At 36.6% G+C, this 17,371-nt stretch overlaps 1 protein-coding gene across 4 annotated transcripts in view; it reads left to right on the top strand.

The window, feature by feature from the left end:
- The window catches only part of DOCK4 (dedicator of cytokinesis 4), a 224,507-nt gene that overhangs the window by 166,801 nt on the left and 40,335 nt on the right, over positions 1–17,371 (top strand). For all 4 annotated transcript variants that reach the window (XM_088054848.1, XM_088054845.1, XM_088054847.1 and 1 more), the window contains exons 27-31: positions 3,915–4,009; positions 11,315–11,390; positions 12,914–13,014; positions 13,627–13,685; positions 15,806–15,954. In XM_088054848.1, the coding sequence (XP_087910974.1) occupies positions 3,915–4,009; positions 11,315–11,390; positions 12,914–13,014; positions 13,627–13,685; positions 15,806–15,954 (480 nt within the window). The remainder of the gene's footprint in view (positions 1–3,914; positions 4,010–11,314; positions 11,391–12,913; positions 13,015–13,626; positions 13,686–15,805; positions 15,955–17,371) is intronic.

Here is a 17,371-nt window from a genome sequence, read left to right as displayed (position 1 = left end):
AAAAGGTAACAGTGGAAGTTATTAATAGGAGAAGATCAGTGGAAAAGTGAATGCAAAAAACTGTATGTTAGCACAATGCAACTTTGACCACAGCAAGGTTGTTTTGATCAATGTGTTTGGGGTTTTTACTTAATAGATTAGAAGAAGACAAAAGAAGTAAGTGTCTACCAGAAGGCTTAGTTTTTATCCATTGGTAGTGTACCCTGCATAATGTGTCAGAACAAAAATTTGATGAAGGAAAAGGTAATATTTCATAGGGATGGGTGTAAATCCTACTAGTTGTCATCCCTCTCTTCCAGCTCTAGGAGCCTGAGCAGGGTGAGGTGGGTGCCAAACCCTAATGCCAGGTGGAGTTTATTCCACTGTTCCCTAGTGGCTCCTGGGACAGAGGCCCATGGGATGTAGGCACAGGAGTGTCCCTGGTGGAGAAGCTCAGTTTTAGCTGCCATCCTTCCCCTGCTGTGCGCCAACATCCACTCACACGTGGCACTTCTGAAAGGATGAGTGTTGGGGCAGAGGGGTAGTTCTAAAGCCACTCATTTAGGTGGCTTCTGGTGTAGATTAAGAAAACAGTGAAGCAAAGAAGATTTGGGAAAGGAAGTGGCCAAGAGATGGGTGAGTTGCCCAGGAAGTGACAGCTCACTGTGAAAACATCCTCTTTCTTATCAGTATTTAGCGCTCTGGATGCTCTACAAAACCTTGATACCATGTAACCTGATAATCCTACAGTGTTAATCAAAGCAATGGAACATCATTTTGAAGCAGTTAGCTTCAGAGTGGACTGTTGACCCAAAGGAAAATGCTTTATTGGATTATTTATTTATTTATTGTGTCCCGAGAGGTCCAATAAAGAGTCTGATCTGCTTTGCGTACATGCATACTGAGAAATGTGCAAAAAAATTCCAAGGCAGTTTTTGATGAATAGATAGTCCTCCTTCAGTCCTTTAGGAGGCTGTGCTCCTCACTTAATCACAGTTTGAAAGTTTCATTAAGCAAATACTGCTGCTTGAGGAAAACCAAATGACAATATTATATTATTTAATCATAGAACCATAGAATGGTTTGGGTTGGAAGGAAGCTTAAAGATCAGGCAGGAACACCTTCCACTAGATCATGTTGCTCAGAGGTCCATCCAGACTGGCCTTGAGCACTTTCAGAAATGGGGCTTCTACAACTTCTGTGGGTAATCTGTCCCAGTGCCTCACTATCCTCACAGTAAAGACTTTTTTCCTAATATCTAATCTAACCTACTGTCTTTCAGTTGGAAGCCATTCCCCCTTGTCCTGTCACTACATGCCTGTTTAAATAGTGTCTCCCCATCTTTCTTGCAGGCTCCTTTCAGATACTGGAGGGGCTTCTGTTAGGTCACCCTGCCCCTGTCCAGGCTGAACAATCCCAATTCTCACTTTTGGAAAGGTACTTCTTTCCTCTAACCATCTTGGTAGTCTCATTTGGACTCCAGCAGGTCCCTGTCCTTCCTGTCATGGGGCCCCAGAGCTGGATGCAGCACTCCAGGTGGGGTCTCACCAGAGTGGACCAGTGGGGCAGAATCCCCTCCCCTGACCAGCTGGCCCCACTGCTCTTGATGCAGGCCAGGATACAATTGGCTTTCTGGGCTGGGAGGGCACTTCTCCTGCTCATGTCCAGCCTCTCATGCACCCCAAGTCCTTGGCAGGGCCACTCTGGATCTGTTCCTCCCCCAGTCTGTGGTGATTCTGGGGTTTGCCCTGACCCAGCAGCAGCACCTTGCATTTATTCCTGTTAAAACTCATGACATCCCCACCAGCCTGCTTCTTGAGCTTGTCCAGGTCCCTCTGGATGGCATCCCATCCTTTGGGTGTGAAGTTGTTTAAGTGGTGTGAATTAATACTAAACTCTATAGTACTATCTAGTATTATTTTACAAATAGGACTAGACCTTGTGTAGATTAGGTAGGAATATTAAGAGATGGTATTTAGAGTATATAAAAGGACAAAATTACTTCCTTTTTGTCTTTTAAGGTACAAGACATATGAGACATTAATTCTATCTGTACTCAACCAACCAAATGTTAGCTCACTTATACTGCCGGCAAAAATGTTTTATAAATGTTAAAATCTGTTGCTAAATCTAAGTTTTGCATCTAATATCACTATATTGGTGACACAATTTTCTATTTTTTCAGTGAAAATTAGAAACCATTAGCCTGGTATTAATGATTCAAAATTTAATGCCAGTGTCTACATTTGCTTTGTTTTAAAGTTTGCTTGGAATAAAAAAATGTATTCTGATTCTAGCCTAGTTACCCAAAGAAATGAAGGACATATGATTTTCCTTTCTGACTGTTAATGACTTTTGAACAAGCTATCTCAAAGGTGCTAAGTTTACACCTCACACAGCCCTTGGGCTTTAAATCTTCAAACTACTGCATGGTTTTATGGTTACCCAATAACAGCCATTTGGCCTCTTCAGTTCAGCAGTCCACTGGTGAGATCCTTAAAAGCAGCAACATGTGATAACAGATAAAAAGGGAACATGGAAGAATCTGGGATGTTATTGTGAGGTGATAAACAGCAACATTCAAGGTATTGCCATATTGTGGGATTACTTCACAGGGGAGAGAGGTAACCTCTGCAAAATAAAAAGGCACTTAAGTACAAGGTGCAAAGCTATAGAAAAATGGTCTGGAGTAAATGTGTTGTTTGTAGGGAGAGGTACTTGTTTATCTGTAAAGCTGGTCACCTGCTTTCAAACAGTATGTTATCTGCAGTGACTATCGTTTATACTCTTTAGTACAAATAATTTTTTGGCATCTTGCTCAGAAAACAGGTTGTCTCTTTTATGTAATCTTCTCTGGTGGGTGGGTGTGGGGATCTCATCTGCCTTACCCAGTGCCTGTATTTGTCCCCCTTTACAGTGATTCTCTAATGAAAGACATCTGTTGTGCAATGCCTGTCATCTACACTTTGATAAATGCACTTGAGTGCATATTTAGGTGTTCAAAATTATTGGTATCTTCAGCTCATCTGTGTTTCGAGGTAACTCTCTACAAGTGATGTGGGCAGAATGAATACCAAACATTTCAAGGTCAGGTACTGCACTGATTCTGTTAGATGTGTTTATATCACTTGCCTCATGCTCTTCGTGTTGTCAAAAACTCAACTTTTATACTAAAAGAATACTGGCAGTACCATACATAATCAAGATGGTCTCTTGTTGTTAGTTTTATTTGTAAAAAGCAAAACTGAAAAAAATGTGCTGAGGGGAATACTTTTGTTATTTATTAGTGAGTTACATGACATAGGAGATGATAATGCGGAAAGCTTCCAGGCAGTGCTTTCTACACTCAAAGTAGCTCACAGGTGTTGACTGTTTTTTTAGATCCAGCAAATGAGGCAGAAAGGTTAAGTGACCTGCACACAGGCAGCCAGCTGCACCACCAGTTATGGGACCTGGGCATCTCTATTGGAGTCACTGGTCTTGGTCGTGACAAAATTGTCCTTACACACTCTCTGCTCCTTTTAGAATGAATCTCGAAAGTGATGGAAACCTGGCACGATTAAGGAGATATTCTGAACTCTCTGGTGTTTGTAAAGTGCTTTTTTGATTTGCAAATTGTTCTCAACGTCACATTTGTGGAAGTGTATGGGTGGAAACCAAATGCATCTTTGACATTTCTTTTATGCATTGCTGTCAATCAAATGGCACATTATATTATTCTCGTCATTTTAAGAAGAAAGGATTAAATCACTATTTGAAAATTCTCGGGAAGTAATAAAAAAAAAGCAAAGCATTCAGAGGTTTATCTATGGTGAAAATAAGTGCATTTCTGCTATTTCTATAATAACTTTTTTCTCTCTGGTTAAAATATTTTTGAAGCTCACTGCTCTTTTTAAAGCAGCAAAGATATATGACTGCTTCTTTTCCTTCCAAAGGATTTCCTGCTGCAGATTTTCACAGTGTTTCGGATACTAATACGACCAGAGATGTTTCCAAAAGACTGGACAGTGATGCGTTTGGTTGCAAACAAGTAAGGCATTTTTAATGTTATTAAAAAGTACAGGTAGTATGCACAGATCATGATAAAAGTGAAGTTATATGATTTATGTAATAAAAATTCAGTGTATTTTTTATAATGTTGGCTTCAATTTTTCTTCTTTTAATTTAAGATTTCAAATCTCTGGACTTCCTTTATACAACAAATTTATGATATAATCTGTACCTCTTTCTGTTCTGAATTTTAGTAAGCACATATAAGTGGAAACTCAGAAACACTTTCACAGAATAAAGCTGAAAGCATCAACAGCTTTGTTTTCCATGTAACGAATGACAAGTCTCTAAGGCTCTTCTTTTTCATATCTGTTTCTTGAAATTCTGAGTTGGTAAAGATCTGTTTGCTCTCGAGAAGAAATTAAATGTAATATTGTTATCGATGCTTTTGCATGTTTGTTCATTTGGTGTTTGTCAGAAAAATCACAGAATCAGGAAATGAGGTACAGCACAAGGCAGCAGTCACGGAAGGCTCTTAGTGAGATTTTCACCCTGCTTAGTGAGATTTTCAGATGAAACCTACCTGTCAGCCATTCTTTCTATGCTCAGGCCTTATTTTTAAAGAAATAGGTTCCCAGCATTTCTAGGAAGTAATTACAACAGGTCTGAAACAATGTATTAAGTTTTATTTCACCTCTATCACCACCTGTCCTTTTTGCAGTCTTAGCTTTAGATCAGATAAACCAGCCCAACTATCAGCACAGCTATGCAAACATCAGTGTCAGCACAGAAGGGGCGTTGTGTTGGGCACACCTTGGAATCCAGAATGAAGGATTGACTTTAACTTTCATGATATGCATCGCAACGTCTGATTAAAATTCAGTTTTAGTCTGCATTGTGCCTGCTGGCTTCAAGGAGAATTTAAATTTGTGGTGCTGTGCATACTACTAGTAGCAATATTATTGGTGCAATTAAATTTAACAACTCTTGTGTTTATGATCTGTATTTGTTATGTGTGCGTGTGGATATGCAAGGATAATAGTATTTCTTCAAACTTTGTCATGACTTAAAACAATTTTTTGTTAATTTTTGCTATCTCAGTGTGGCTAATTTTTTCAAGTTTGAATTCCAGGAAAAAGAAAGTTACTAATTAAAGAATGGATATGATCATTTGTTTCTGTGTATGATATTAAATAAGGTATGACTGATACCAGCCTGCATCATGCTTAAGAAATAAACAGTGAAACACAAGAAAGAAGGGAAAAAAAATAGGAACTTTTAGACAAAATAAATAATCTAAGAAAATTTTATATATTCTAGTAACAGCTGCCTTGGCAGATGGCTTTGCAGCAGCTGATATGTACAGAACTAAGGTTTAGGAACGACCTTGGCACGTGTTACATGGCTGGTGATATTCAGATGATACCAAGTTCTGCAAAAGGAACACTTTTTTCTTCTCCAGTATTTTACTAACCATCACACATCTCCCTTTATTAATCCATGTCATGTTGTTTCTGACCATCTAGGAGGTGAGTCTATGCCCAGTTCTGTCAGGCAAAGAACATAGGCAGAAGCTGAAAATAACTGCTGGTGGGAATTGGCCACGAGGAGCTCACCAGACCAGCTAACTGATCCTGATAACACACAATTGCATAAGCACTTCTGCCAGCAAGCAGGCTATAAAGCACCTCTTTACCAATTCAGCTTTCAATAATTGCTTGGCCAGGAATTTGTTTCTGTGTGGAAGAAGTGCTAGTTTGCTGTGAAAGAGGGGGTTGACCAGGTGTACTTAAATGGGTGGTGAAAGCTGAAGCCTCATTGTTCTTATGTTCTTATTCTGTTCTTTTTTGAGGCAGCAGAAAGGAAAATCTGCTTCTGTTCTCTTGTCAGCTGCAGAGAACTAGTGTTTCCAGAGCTGTTTCTGAATGGGAGCTTCTTCCTTTACCTCATGTCCCTCACCACAATGGCAGGGACTGCTTTCCTTCAGCTTCCTCAAGGTGTTCAAAAGCACAGAGTAGTAGCTTTGCTAGAATTGTTCCAGCCCAAAATCTTTAAGTGCAAAGGAAAGAGCCTAGAGGTAGGATGCAAAATTAGGGCACTCCCTGTCCCACAGAGATAAGTGAGCTGTTCTTCCTGGGCTTCTCTTCATCAGCCAGAGCACTTCCAGGGATCTGAGACTCTTCAGAACAGAAGGCAAAACTTCTTGAACTCTCTGCTCCATTCATGTCTAAAAGAAAAAGCTAGAAGGTCTTCTAGCCTGTCTTTTTAAGAGCAGAATTAAGTGATCCAATAAGTGTGGGTCTTTTCAAACTTCTGCTTCCCAGGAATAAACCAAGTGCTGTATTTCCTGTGTCCCACGGCCACCTTCTGATCCATCTCTCCTTTGACTCGCGGGACGGCGGCTCACCTGAGGGCAGTGTGTGTGTCATGGGAGCTTCACCCATGGCTGCAGTCACATCAACAGCAGCACTGGCTTTCTCTCCCTGTCCCTGGAGTGATAGAATTCAAACTCTGATATTTACAGGAAGAGAGATTTAGCCTATCTGAATCTAGGGAAGAAATAAGTCTTAGGATATAATCAAGGAATAAGCTTTTCCTGGGGGAGAAATTACTTTTTCCTCTTACTTATGTATACAGAATTAGAATTACCTGAAATATTTCCAAGTCTTAAAATGCCATAATTCTTACAATATACAATATTTGCATATAAAAATATTGTTGCCCCCTGCCTCCTAGTTGTTTTTTTTTCTTTCTAGTTGTAATGCTTTCAGTAATTATATAGGTTCTGATACTTGGATGCTGTCTGGGAAATTAAAAAAAAAAAACAAACACCAAAACCAGAAGATGCTATGAGCTCAAGAAGTCGAATCTGTAACTGTCCTGAAACTAAGATGTTTCCTGATGACACATGTATGATCTACAGTTCTGAATGTTCTGATGCCCAATGTGTGGAAGTATTAATGGCTAGCATTATAAACTGCCAACTGACTTCTAAAATTCAAGAAATAAAGTAACATTTAAAAAGGCAAACTTAGGACTAAAGCAGGGAAATAGATTTTTTGAATTGTATTCTGTAATGGAAAGAGAACATGCAAAAACATCCTTAGCTTCTAAGAGTTGAGTGAAGAGACAGAAATAACTCTGTTTAAAGCTTCTGTGTAATATTTTTTATATATTAAAATCTATATTGTATATGAAATATTATATAATTATAACTGTGTAATATCTGAGCTAATCAGCATGCATGCAGGAAAGCAGACTAATTATTTGTGGTCATTTAATATTTCTAATGTGGATATTACTACTGAGTGACAAATATGACTTTATGTTTACTATAGAAAATATAATTTTAATTTCTTTCATTCTAGGAGTAGACTTCCTTTCTACGTTAACTAGGTAGTATCTAGATTCTATTTGTAACTGCAGAGGAGCACTACATAATATAGGAAGATGTCTGAATCTGTTGCCTAGCGCCAGAGAGAAATACTAAATTTTATAGCAAAATATGCCTAATTAAAATTGAAGCTTCTGGAGAAGACCTTCACAGTTTCAACTGGAAATCACTGTGTAATGGTCACTGGCTTCAGTTTCCTTAAGGTCAGGAAAAGAGTGACTTGTCTAATACTTTAATTGCCTGGCATCTTTTGAGAGCAGTTTGAGAGACTCAGCTGAATTTCGGGTATGTCATGTTATTAACAGTTGAGGAGGGACTTGAAGAGCAAAGGAGTTTCAATTACTTGCTGAGCAAATCTTTGATATTCATTACATACTATGCCTTGTGTATTATTGAACAAAGAACTACTTTTCTGCTTCTCTTGGTATGCAAGAAGCTTTAATTTTCAAGACCTCTGTTTAATTAACTATGTATATCCTTTCAGCATTTTGCTTAATGGTTGAGATGCTAGGTCATCCAATCCTCAATTTGAATATCATAAGCATACAAAATAGATGTACAAATAGTATTATTTATAGTACAATAATTGACCTGTAAAGTAAGATTTACATAATATGTTGCTAAAACTGAAATTTCAAATATATCTACTGACAGTTGGGTATAAGGACTTTAAGCAGAGAATCCTTTTGGTTATCAAATTTAGTAATGGCTGAAATACATTATTATTGTTATTATTATTATTATTATTATTATTATTATTATTATTTTAACTCAAATGGAATACACAGTAAGGGAAGACATTGAATCAGCATTAATGACATCATTATGGCGCTCTGAAGAATCCTGTTAGCTCCCATGGTGTGGGAGTCTGAGACTCCTACAATGAACAAAAATTCTTGCTTTTATGTAATACAAAGTGCTTGCTAACAACATTTTTGCTTTTATATAATACAAAATGTTGCTAGCAACTGAGCCTGGCATTCAGTCCTTCACAAAAAAACAGATATACATAGCCATGCATGTATAAATAAGCTCATAAACATATAAGAGTATTTACATACACATATATGTGATTCAAGGTTTATTTCATTTCTTTATGAAATATGAAATAATTTTTTTTTTCTGTTTGAATACCTCTGCGTTTGGGATTATTTCACTCTGAAATAGCAAAGAATGGAATAAGAAGCTAATGTTATATGTTTGTCCTATATCAGCATGGAAAAGGAAAGCTTTCATTTTCTGCCACTGATTGCCCAGGCAAAAGCCCAGTTGCCAGAGCATAGCCCAGGCATTAAATAGTTGTTGAACTTCTGGATTTTTCAAACAGCTTGTTGCAGAAAGGTTTGCTTTGAAAATTTGATGGAAAAGCCATTCCACCAACAATGGCCTTAGCAGACATTGGGTTAGCATCCTTTGCATGAGTCCAGAATAACTTAGTAGCTAAAAGCAGAGGGGTTTTGCCTGTAGAACAGGCGATCTGAACAAATATGTGGCAGGTGGTAAGAGGAAGAAAAGCAAGTCTTGTCACAAACTCAGTAGTTTATAGTTTGATACTCAGATGGATTTCAAATGAATGTTGTTGTTGTTTGGAAATCGCTGGCTGGGAATCAACTTGGAATGTGAGTACTGTACCAAGTCAGGCAGCTGTCCTCTGGCTGCTGCTTCTGCTTTGTGAATTTTTGCTTTTGTTGTATATGAGCATCACCAGCCTTAGCTTGTTTTCTGTTCTACCTGATTTTAGATTGTTGTAGATTCAGAATAACAGATGGTGGGCCAAAAACAAAATCTTCAACCTTGTGTGTTGCATCTGGTGTTTTGAGGGATTTTTTATCTACAACATACCCTCTCATATTAGAGATCCATATCATAGCTTTTGGCTTACCAAATAAATGAAACCTGAGTTAAGTTCCCTATAGGAATAAATACTTGCATTGCAATTATTCTCTTAAATCAGGAAAATTCTTTAAAAAAAATTCTAAAATTTGCATTTAAGATGTCTACTTTATTCACCTCATAAGAATTGAAGATCTTTCTCTTCAGTTTCACCTGCCGTGGAAGAATGTAGCAAGAAAGGAATTGTTTCAGACATAAATAGAACTATGTAATGTAAACTTGGCAGTATGGTTATGGATCTTGTGGAATTTTCTCTTGAGTACAGTTTTTTCAGGGATTTATTACTTTTGACTTAGGTGGAAATTTCATCTAACAATAATTCTGATAAACTGACTTTTTCTACCAGAATGGCTTCCTGAAATATACAAACTGTTTCCATTTTCTGAAGCGTATGGACGTTAAATTAAATCTTGCACAACAACAAGAATGATGGGGCTCTGTTTTTATCCATGCCTTGATTATTTACTTCACTTATACTGCATTTTACTAATGTTTCACTTTGTATTCCATGCAACAGCCAGTGCTGTACACAGGCTGTAACTCTCCATTGGTGAAAAAGTGGAGTTAATTTACTGATGAGTACTAAGCATGGAACACTACTTGGATAGAAAAGTTACTGTGTAATCCTTGAGAAAATAATATGTATGAAAACACACTTGAGCAATGGCATAGGAATAAATCAAACTTGAGACTCAAGCACTGTTCTAAGAACAGACCTGGCTGTTACGGGGGTTCAGGCACATCAAACAAGATGGTAAAGTTTGGTGGGGACAGTAATTTTAAAAGTAGAAGGATGGAAGCAAACATTTGAACTACTAATATGTTAAATTATACATAGCCATTTTTTATTTATAAATGTGAAAACTGTCAAAAGTGCTAGAAGAAAAGTACAGTTTATCTCCTAGGTGGGTTGGCTAACTTCTCCAGTACTGTAAAAATGAAAACTATTGTAACCTTGTAATATATATGTATATATTGCTGTTATTTTACTTAATGGGTGTTTTGTCTTGAATGCATTGCAAAAAATAGTAAAAAAAAACTATGCCCAAAATATAGAAAGGGAAACATATTTTAGTGTTGCAACAGCATGCAGGTCAAGAACTATGTTCAAAGAAGAATTAAATGTGTTAATAATAGATGGCAATTAAATTAAATGTGTAGATATAACCTTTTTCTCAGAAGATCTTTAAACATTTGATTGTTGTAAAATACATAATAGCAAAAAGATCATTCTAGTTTTATATTTTTTTTCTCTGCGTAAGTATTCACTTCTGACTATTTTCAAAAAGAATTTAATGCTTTATATGGATTTTTAGTTTGACTAAATATGTTGGCAGACAGCAGTGCTGCAGAGCTTAGTTTAAGGTTTGAACCACTGAAATTAGGTGTATTTAAATAATCTCAAAGAATGCTCTGTTTATGTAGATCACCAAAGTGGGTTGCTGCAATAAACAAAGCCATCATTGACCCCTGATGACAATCACTGTGAAAGGATCTTGGTCATATATATTTATTTTAGATAGATTACTATAATTCAGGTGGGTGTAAATGTAGGGTAATGTATGACTTTATACAACATACAGCCTAGAAAACTTTAGAAGCAGATCCTTCTCTCAGAGCTCGCACAGTTTTTCATTCATCTGTTGCCATTAAAGAGGCTTTCTGTCCATAGGGGTGTCAAGTGAATTGAATTGACAATTGAATACTGGCATTTACTAGATATTTTATATTTATAATCTATATGCACTTATTTGCACTACCAAGAAAGCTGAAAACAAATTCTACAACTCTGTGTATTAATACCATTAAGACAAGGTGTGTAGTAAATCTGGAATCATAATTATTTTCAGAACAAAGTTTATGATTGGTCTTGGTTATATTCTTCTATACAGAATGTCTTTTTTTCAGTGCACAGTCTTATAGTACAGCTTATTATCCTAATGGGCATGTTTTCTGTCAATAGGTGCTGTTAGGTATTTATGTGTTATGTTGAAAATTATTTGAGTATTAAATATGAATTTCCACTTAATGAAAACTCTCTTTTTTTGTTCTTCCCAGTGTGATCATTACTACAGTCTTGTACCTTTCGGATGCCCTTCGTAAAAACTTCTTAAATGAAAACTTTGATTACAAGGTAGAGTAAATGATGGATGCAACAGTTGCTACATCATCCTGTGGCTTGGTGATTATTAAACTTAGCTCCAGCATCTAAGTAGCTAGAATATGTACTAAATCAGCAATTTCAATCTTTCAGAGACGTTTTTTTCTTAAATACAGGACTATCTTAAAAATGAGTGCTGTGAGGTTTTTAATTTCATTTTATTTTTCATTTTGTTATTTGAGCCTCTTTGTTAGACTACTTATTTAGGATTTTTACATCACAATTTTTTGGATCATAAAAACTAATGAAATTATTTAGCTGGGTTTTTTAGCTATTACAGAAAGAAAAAGTATTTCATTTTTTTAATCAATGCAAATTTATATAAAATGCAGATTTATATTTTTGTAATATCTCTAGACCAATTAACATGTTGCATAATTAAAATTAGAAAATTATGACACTTCATGGTGAATGTAGTTAAAGATGTTAGTGTGTACCTCATATAGTGCGGTACTGCATTTATAATAAACTGTGAATTACAGCTTTTAGGATTCAGATGAGAAGATGTAGGAATGTGTCTGAAAAGACACATTTCCATGGAAACAAACCTGAATGAATATTCTACCCAACCAAGAGATGTTAGTCCAACTGCTGCATCATGAACAGTGCAGAATCTCCTTCCTAGAGAAGACACTGAGTTCTTGTTGACTTCCAGCAGGGTTGTGGATGCTTCTCCAAAAATCCAGACACCTGTTAGATAGATTGGCAGGAATGCAGATTTATCTACTTAACTGAACATGAGGAAGCCTATTCTTTATGCATTTTTGTAAGTTCAGAGGCTAAAACTAATAAAATAATTTCCTGTAGACAAGACCTCTATGTTCCTTAAACTTGATTAACAATGTTATTGCTCTCCTGCTGAACTGTAGGGTCTGGAATAGGGCTCCCTCTACGCTTCCAGTCATGGAGCATCTATGATTGGGTTATAGTAATTAGTATTTCACTTTAATTTTATCTCTAAGTCGTCTAAGTAGAGACATCTGATTCATAAAGCATGAGCACAAAACATCTGTATATCTGCAATATCTTAATGAAATCTGGCTTAAGTTTATCCAGTGAAGGCTGCAGCAGGTGAGACTTGCAAATAGTGTTATAAAGTATGATGGACAGAGAACGTCAGTCCTGTTATGTGATAGCTTTTGAGGTGTCAGGTTTTTTTGGGTTTGGAATTAAAGCCATAGCTTTCATAGTTTTCTATTTAAATATCCCCAAAAGAAAGTTTCCAGAAGGAAGGCTTTTTGATTTGGAGGGGTGAAAAAACCCAGCTTGTAACTTTTACATTTTGAGGTGTAGGATATGCAAATAGATGTAGTTCTGCTGAACATCTTGGGGTTGGTGAAAAGAATATTTTGAGTCAATGAAATTTAGTCAAAAGCAGTTTGAGTAATTTATTAGTTGAGATTGAAACAAGGGCTGTGATTTGAAATTTTGCATCTTGAGTGGTCATGAATTGTACTGAGAAAGTGAAATAACCACATGCCATATGCTTATTGTAGATATGGGATTCCTACTTTTTTCTTGCTGTCATTTTTATAAACCAGTTATGTCTGCAACTGGAGATGTTCACACCTTCCAAGAAGAAAAAGGTTTTAGAAAAGTAAGTATTGCTATCAGCTTGTAGAAAATGGCAAGAAATTTAAAATTTCTCAAAATGCAAGACATTGGAGGTTGCAAAAGGACCCCCCAAAAGAGAAACATAGGAGTACATCCACTGTCTAGAAAAGAATTGGTCCTGGCCCTTTGTACAAGTCTTCAGAGCCAGTAACCTTCATATGAGTGCCTAAACTGGTTCAGACACTGGGAGCAAAACAGACATTCATTGCCAGCGAATGCCTAAGTCAATCACACTTGTTCAGGTGTTTCTGCCAGGCACTGCACTATTGTCTGTATGAATGAGTTGTATTTCTTTAAGCTAGAGCAAAACTATTTGTTCTCAGAGAGCTGGAGCATGTTATAGCAAAAAATAGGTTTTGCTTCTCAGCTGTGTTACTGATGTGTAGCATTTTGACAATATTTCAAATAAACCGGGTTTAGGAATCCAGTTTTAGCTGGGTGTAATCAAAAGAGAAAAAGACTTGGGAGAAGCCAGCACTTTCAAAGTTGAACTACAAATGAGACATTTAATTTAATAATGTGACGGGATGGCATATGAACTTGATTTTCTTAAATTATCTTTCACTTGCTTGCTTTACTTTTTAATACACTGCAGATATGGTGACATGAGGGTAACAATGGGATGTGAAATCTTCAGTATGTGGCAAAATTTAGGTAAGTGATTAAACACATCATCAGTAACTCAAAATGAAAGCCAAATATTAGTTCTTTGCCTATTATATATACTTCCCAGTGATAGACAAGTTGTTGATAATTATGTTCAAGACATGAAGTCTTGATTCAAGTTTAAGGAAAAGTTTGTCATCTGTAATTCCCTTCTTTATAGCTAAACTCAGCTTTCTATGCCTTGATACTGTAGCTTACCCATCCCTATTTCTTCACAGAGAAATGAGAGAACACCATCAGAGAAAATTAAGAAAAAATTCCTTCTGGGCAGAATTATTATGCCTTGAAATATACTTAACGTTCTTAGCCTTGTTGTCAAATTGTTTAAGGATAAGACATGTCTCTAATTCTGAAGCTCTCCTGAGATCCTGGATTTGCATCAGGTCTTCTCTGAAGTCTTAGTTGCACTAAAATATAAAGGCACAAACAAGTCAGTGACTAATGTATAAATGAGACATTGGACAACATGGAAAAAATACATTCTTGAATATAAACTTAGGAACACATATTTTTAAGCAACAATTGTGCAAACTGTTTGCAATTATGAGTGTTGGAGAAATGCAGTTCAATGTTGTTTGGGAAAAAAATAAAAAGTGAGAAGATTCGGACACTACATTTGTCATCTTTATATTTTAGTTATTCAATTTTCACTTCATCAGAGGGCTTATTAAAGATACAGCAACTGTCACCAGTGATTTCTGAGATACTGTCAATTTCAGTTCTGTCAATCTTTTCCCCAGCATGATAAGTAGTTGCAAAAAATTGGTCTTTCAGCTCAGCCTGTACTAGAGAGACATGTTCAAAATAAGAAATATTTTCTTTTTAATATCTTGTTAACGTCTCATAAGTAGCATATTTTACTTATTTAAAATATTTAGTATTGAGTCACTAAGACATCCCTCTACATTACATTAATACATTATGGATGTTTCAAAACGGGTATATCAGGGATACACTCCCAGATCCCATCTCCTTCCTGAACGTGTGTGGAGGATACGTGTGCATCACCTCCCCACTCATGTTGTTCTTTGCTGAATGGAACCTTGGGATGCAGGCAAATGATGCCTTTCAGTAGGGTGAGTCTTGTGGGACACAATATAGAGCTCATGTGGTAATATGCCCAACTAAATGTTAGGATATTTATTGCAGTTGGTGCAATGCTAGTTGGCATTTTACTATTCTTGTAGCAGTAAGAGTCATCGTATCGTAAGCCTTGATCCTTGTACAGTCACCTTGCTTTCATAGGGATAAGCGTTCTAGGATGTTTCCAGAAAAGGGAGTTCATGTTTTCCTTCGCACAAGTGCAGACACTGAACAGAGCAGCAGGCAGGGGTGAATGCCCACTGGAATATCCAGAGGTGGGCTGGACGTAAATTAATTCCTATCTTGGAAAATCAGTGCATCCTGATTCATAATCCCTGAATTTTGAGGATGTATGAAGTCTTACTTGTGAAAAATTGAATCTGAATGGTCAGTGTTTGCTGTATGCCTTTCCTGTCATTTCTAGCTTTTCTGACAAGAACTTAATTTTCTTTTAAGTGGAACGTGGTGAGATAATAGATTTTTTAGAACTGATTTTAAAGCAAGTTGTTTTAAGAACAGCTGGGTTGTATTTTTGTTTTCTTGCAACTGAAATATGTACTTCCATTTCTATACTGGCAAAACTAAAGATAGGTAAAAATCAAAGTACTTACCTTTTTGATGAGCACAGAATATCAGAATATCAGAAAATTAATGATTTTGTAAACACATGTAGGTCTTAGAAAACAAATTATTCCTGTGAAATATAAAGGAAATGCAGAGAGTGCTTTGTCTGTCTTTGTTCTGTTGCTGGAGGATTAACTTCAGATACAGCTAACCTACTGTCACTTTTGAACTCAGTATTGCATAGTAAAATCTGATAAATTACGTTTGCCTTATATTCTTTTGTCTATAGCTTTCACTTTTTGGGCTTAAGAAATAGTCTATGCTGTGATGGACATATGATTAAAAAAAACCCTATAGGCATTTAAAATGCTATTTTTTCATTCTTCAGATAGCATTTGGATTGCTTGATAACTCACAGGACACTCAATTCACATTCAAGTTTATGTTCATTTTCATTTTAGGAGAACACAAACTTCACTTTATTCCAGCATTGATTGGCCCTTTCCTGGAAGTGACCTTGATCCCTCAGCCAGACCTGAGGAATGTAATGATTCCTATTTTCCATGACATGATGGATTGGGAGCAAAGGCGAAGTGGCAACTTTAAACAGGTACTTTGTGTGAAGCTGTTTTTAAAACAGGACTGAATATCAAGCATTTCATAGGAGTCCTAGTTTGTCCTGGAGTTCCCTTGGTGGTTCGGGGTGGAGAAGGTATCCACAACTCTGCCTGCTGGAGAGGGATTACAAGGGCTTTCCCTTTTCTCTCTTTGCAGGACTAGTAAGGTTCTCTAGTTAATACTTTCGTGTTGGTCATGTGAGATGAGGAACAAAATCCATGGCCAGCTGAAGTGAAGAACAAAACTTGAGCTGTTTTCAACGAGGTTGTTGTGGTGGTCACCTCTGCTTTACAGTGGTACAGACTGTTGGTTAGATAGGATTCAAACAGCTTCCCTTCTGGTTACTATGGAAAAATATCAGATGTTCTTCAGTAAGATCCAAGTATTCTTGTTGCTCAAACACTTTCTTAATGGGCTAGAAAGGAACGACCAAGAGTGCCATCTGCTCCCTCAGCTCCCACTCAGTTCTTTCACACTGCCTCGAACCATTCTCCGTGCCCTCCTTCTTGCTGCTTCAAAATGAAGGAAAGTAGAAGTATTTTAATTACTCCCAGGCAATCATAATGCTTGGGGTGGGACCTGCATCTAAAACGCAAACCAAACTATTAAAAACAGAGTAGTGCGTGTAAGATAAGTAAGTAGCTTTTCTCTATCAATATATAAGCTTATTGTTAAAAATTACCATAGAAATGTTAATAAGGAGTGAGAAGGAAGAAAATCCACTTGTTCTGCTTCTCTGTCTTTTCAGATTGGTTTTAAGTGTAAATTGTAATAGATTTATTCTGTAATAAAATAATGACAACAGCTTGGTTTCTCCCCTAGATTTGTGATTGTTAATATATTACTGATAAAAAGGAGGTTTGAAATATAAATACACAGCGTAGCAAAAGCTCTATATTTTTTTATAATCAATGCACTTAAAAACATGCATTGGAGGAATCATTTGCCACCAGATTTTCCTAACCACCAAGTTTCTTTGATAGCTAATATCTAAGTCCAGGAAATTTGCTTTCTAATGAAATACACTGGCAGGTAAGAATGTTGGGAGACTCTGAGCTCCTAAGTATTCTGAACAGTGCAGACATTTATGTATATTAAATTATAAAGAATTGGGTGCAGGTTGGAAAATATGATATTTTTACTTCAGTCTAAGAAAATAGCTTGTGCTTACAGCCTTGCAATGAGAATTCAGGCAATTTATTTGGGCTGTGTGCTTTTCCTCTGACTCCATAAATAGATAGCTGCCTTAGCAGCAGCAAATGCTACTCAGCCTGTAGTTTTAAAGTCACGTTGCTCAATTTAAATTAGCTCCCTCCCTCAAAAAAAAAAAAAGAGAAAGCCATACAAACCTCAGGAATTATAACAGCTTCAAAGAGATGAAGTGACTTATCACATGATTGACCAATAAT

The sequence above is a fragment of the Pseudopodoces humilis genome, chromosome 5, assembly GCF_049639895.1.
Source record: "Pseudopodoces humilis isolate 2021_Gansu_Grassland_sample_001 chromosome 5, ASM4963989v1, whole genome shotgun sequence".
In the NCBI taxonomy this organism is placed as follows: domain Eukaryota; kingdom Metazoa; phylum Chordata; class Aves; order Passeriformes; family Paridae; genus Pseudopodoces; species Pseudopodoces humilis.
The sequence above is the reverse complement of the archived record's forward strand: the minus strand, read 5'-3'. Positions and strand labels throughout refer to the sequence as shown.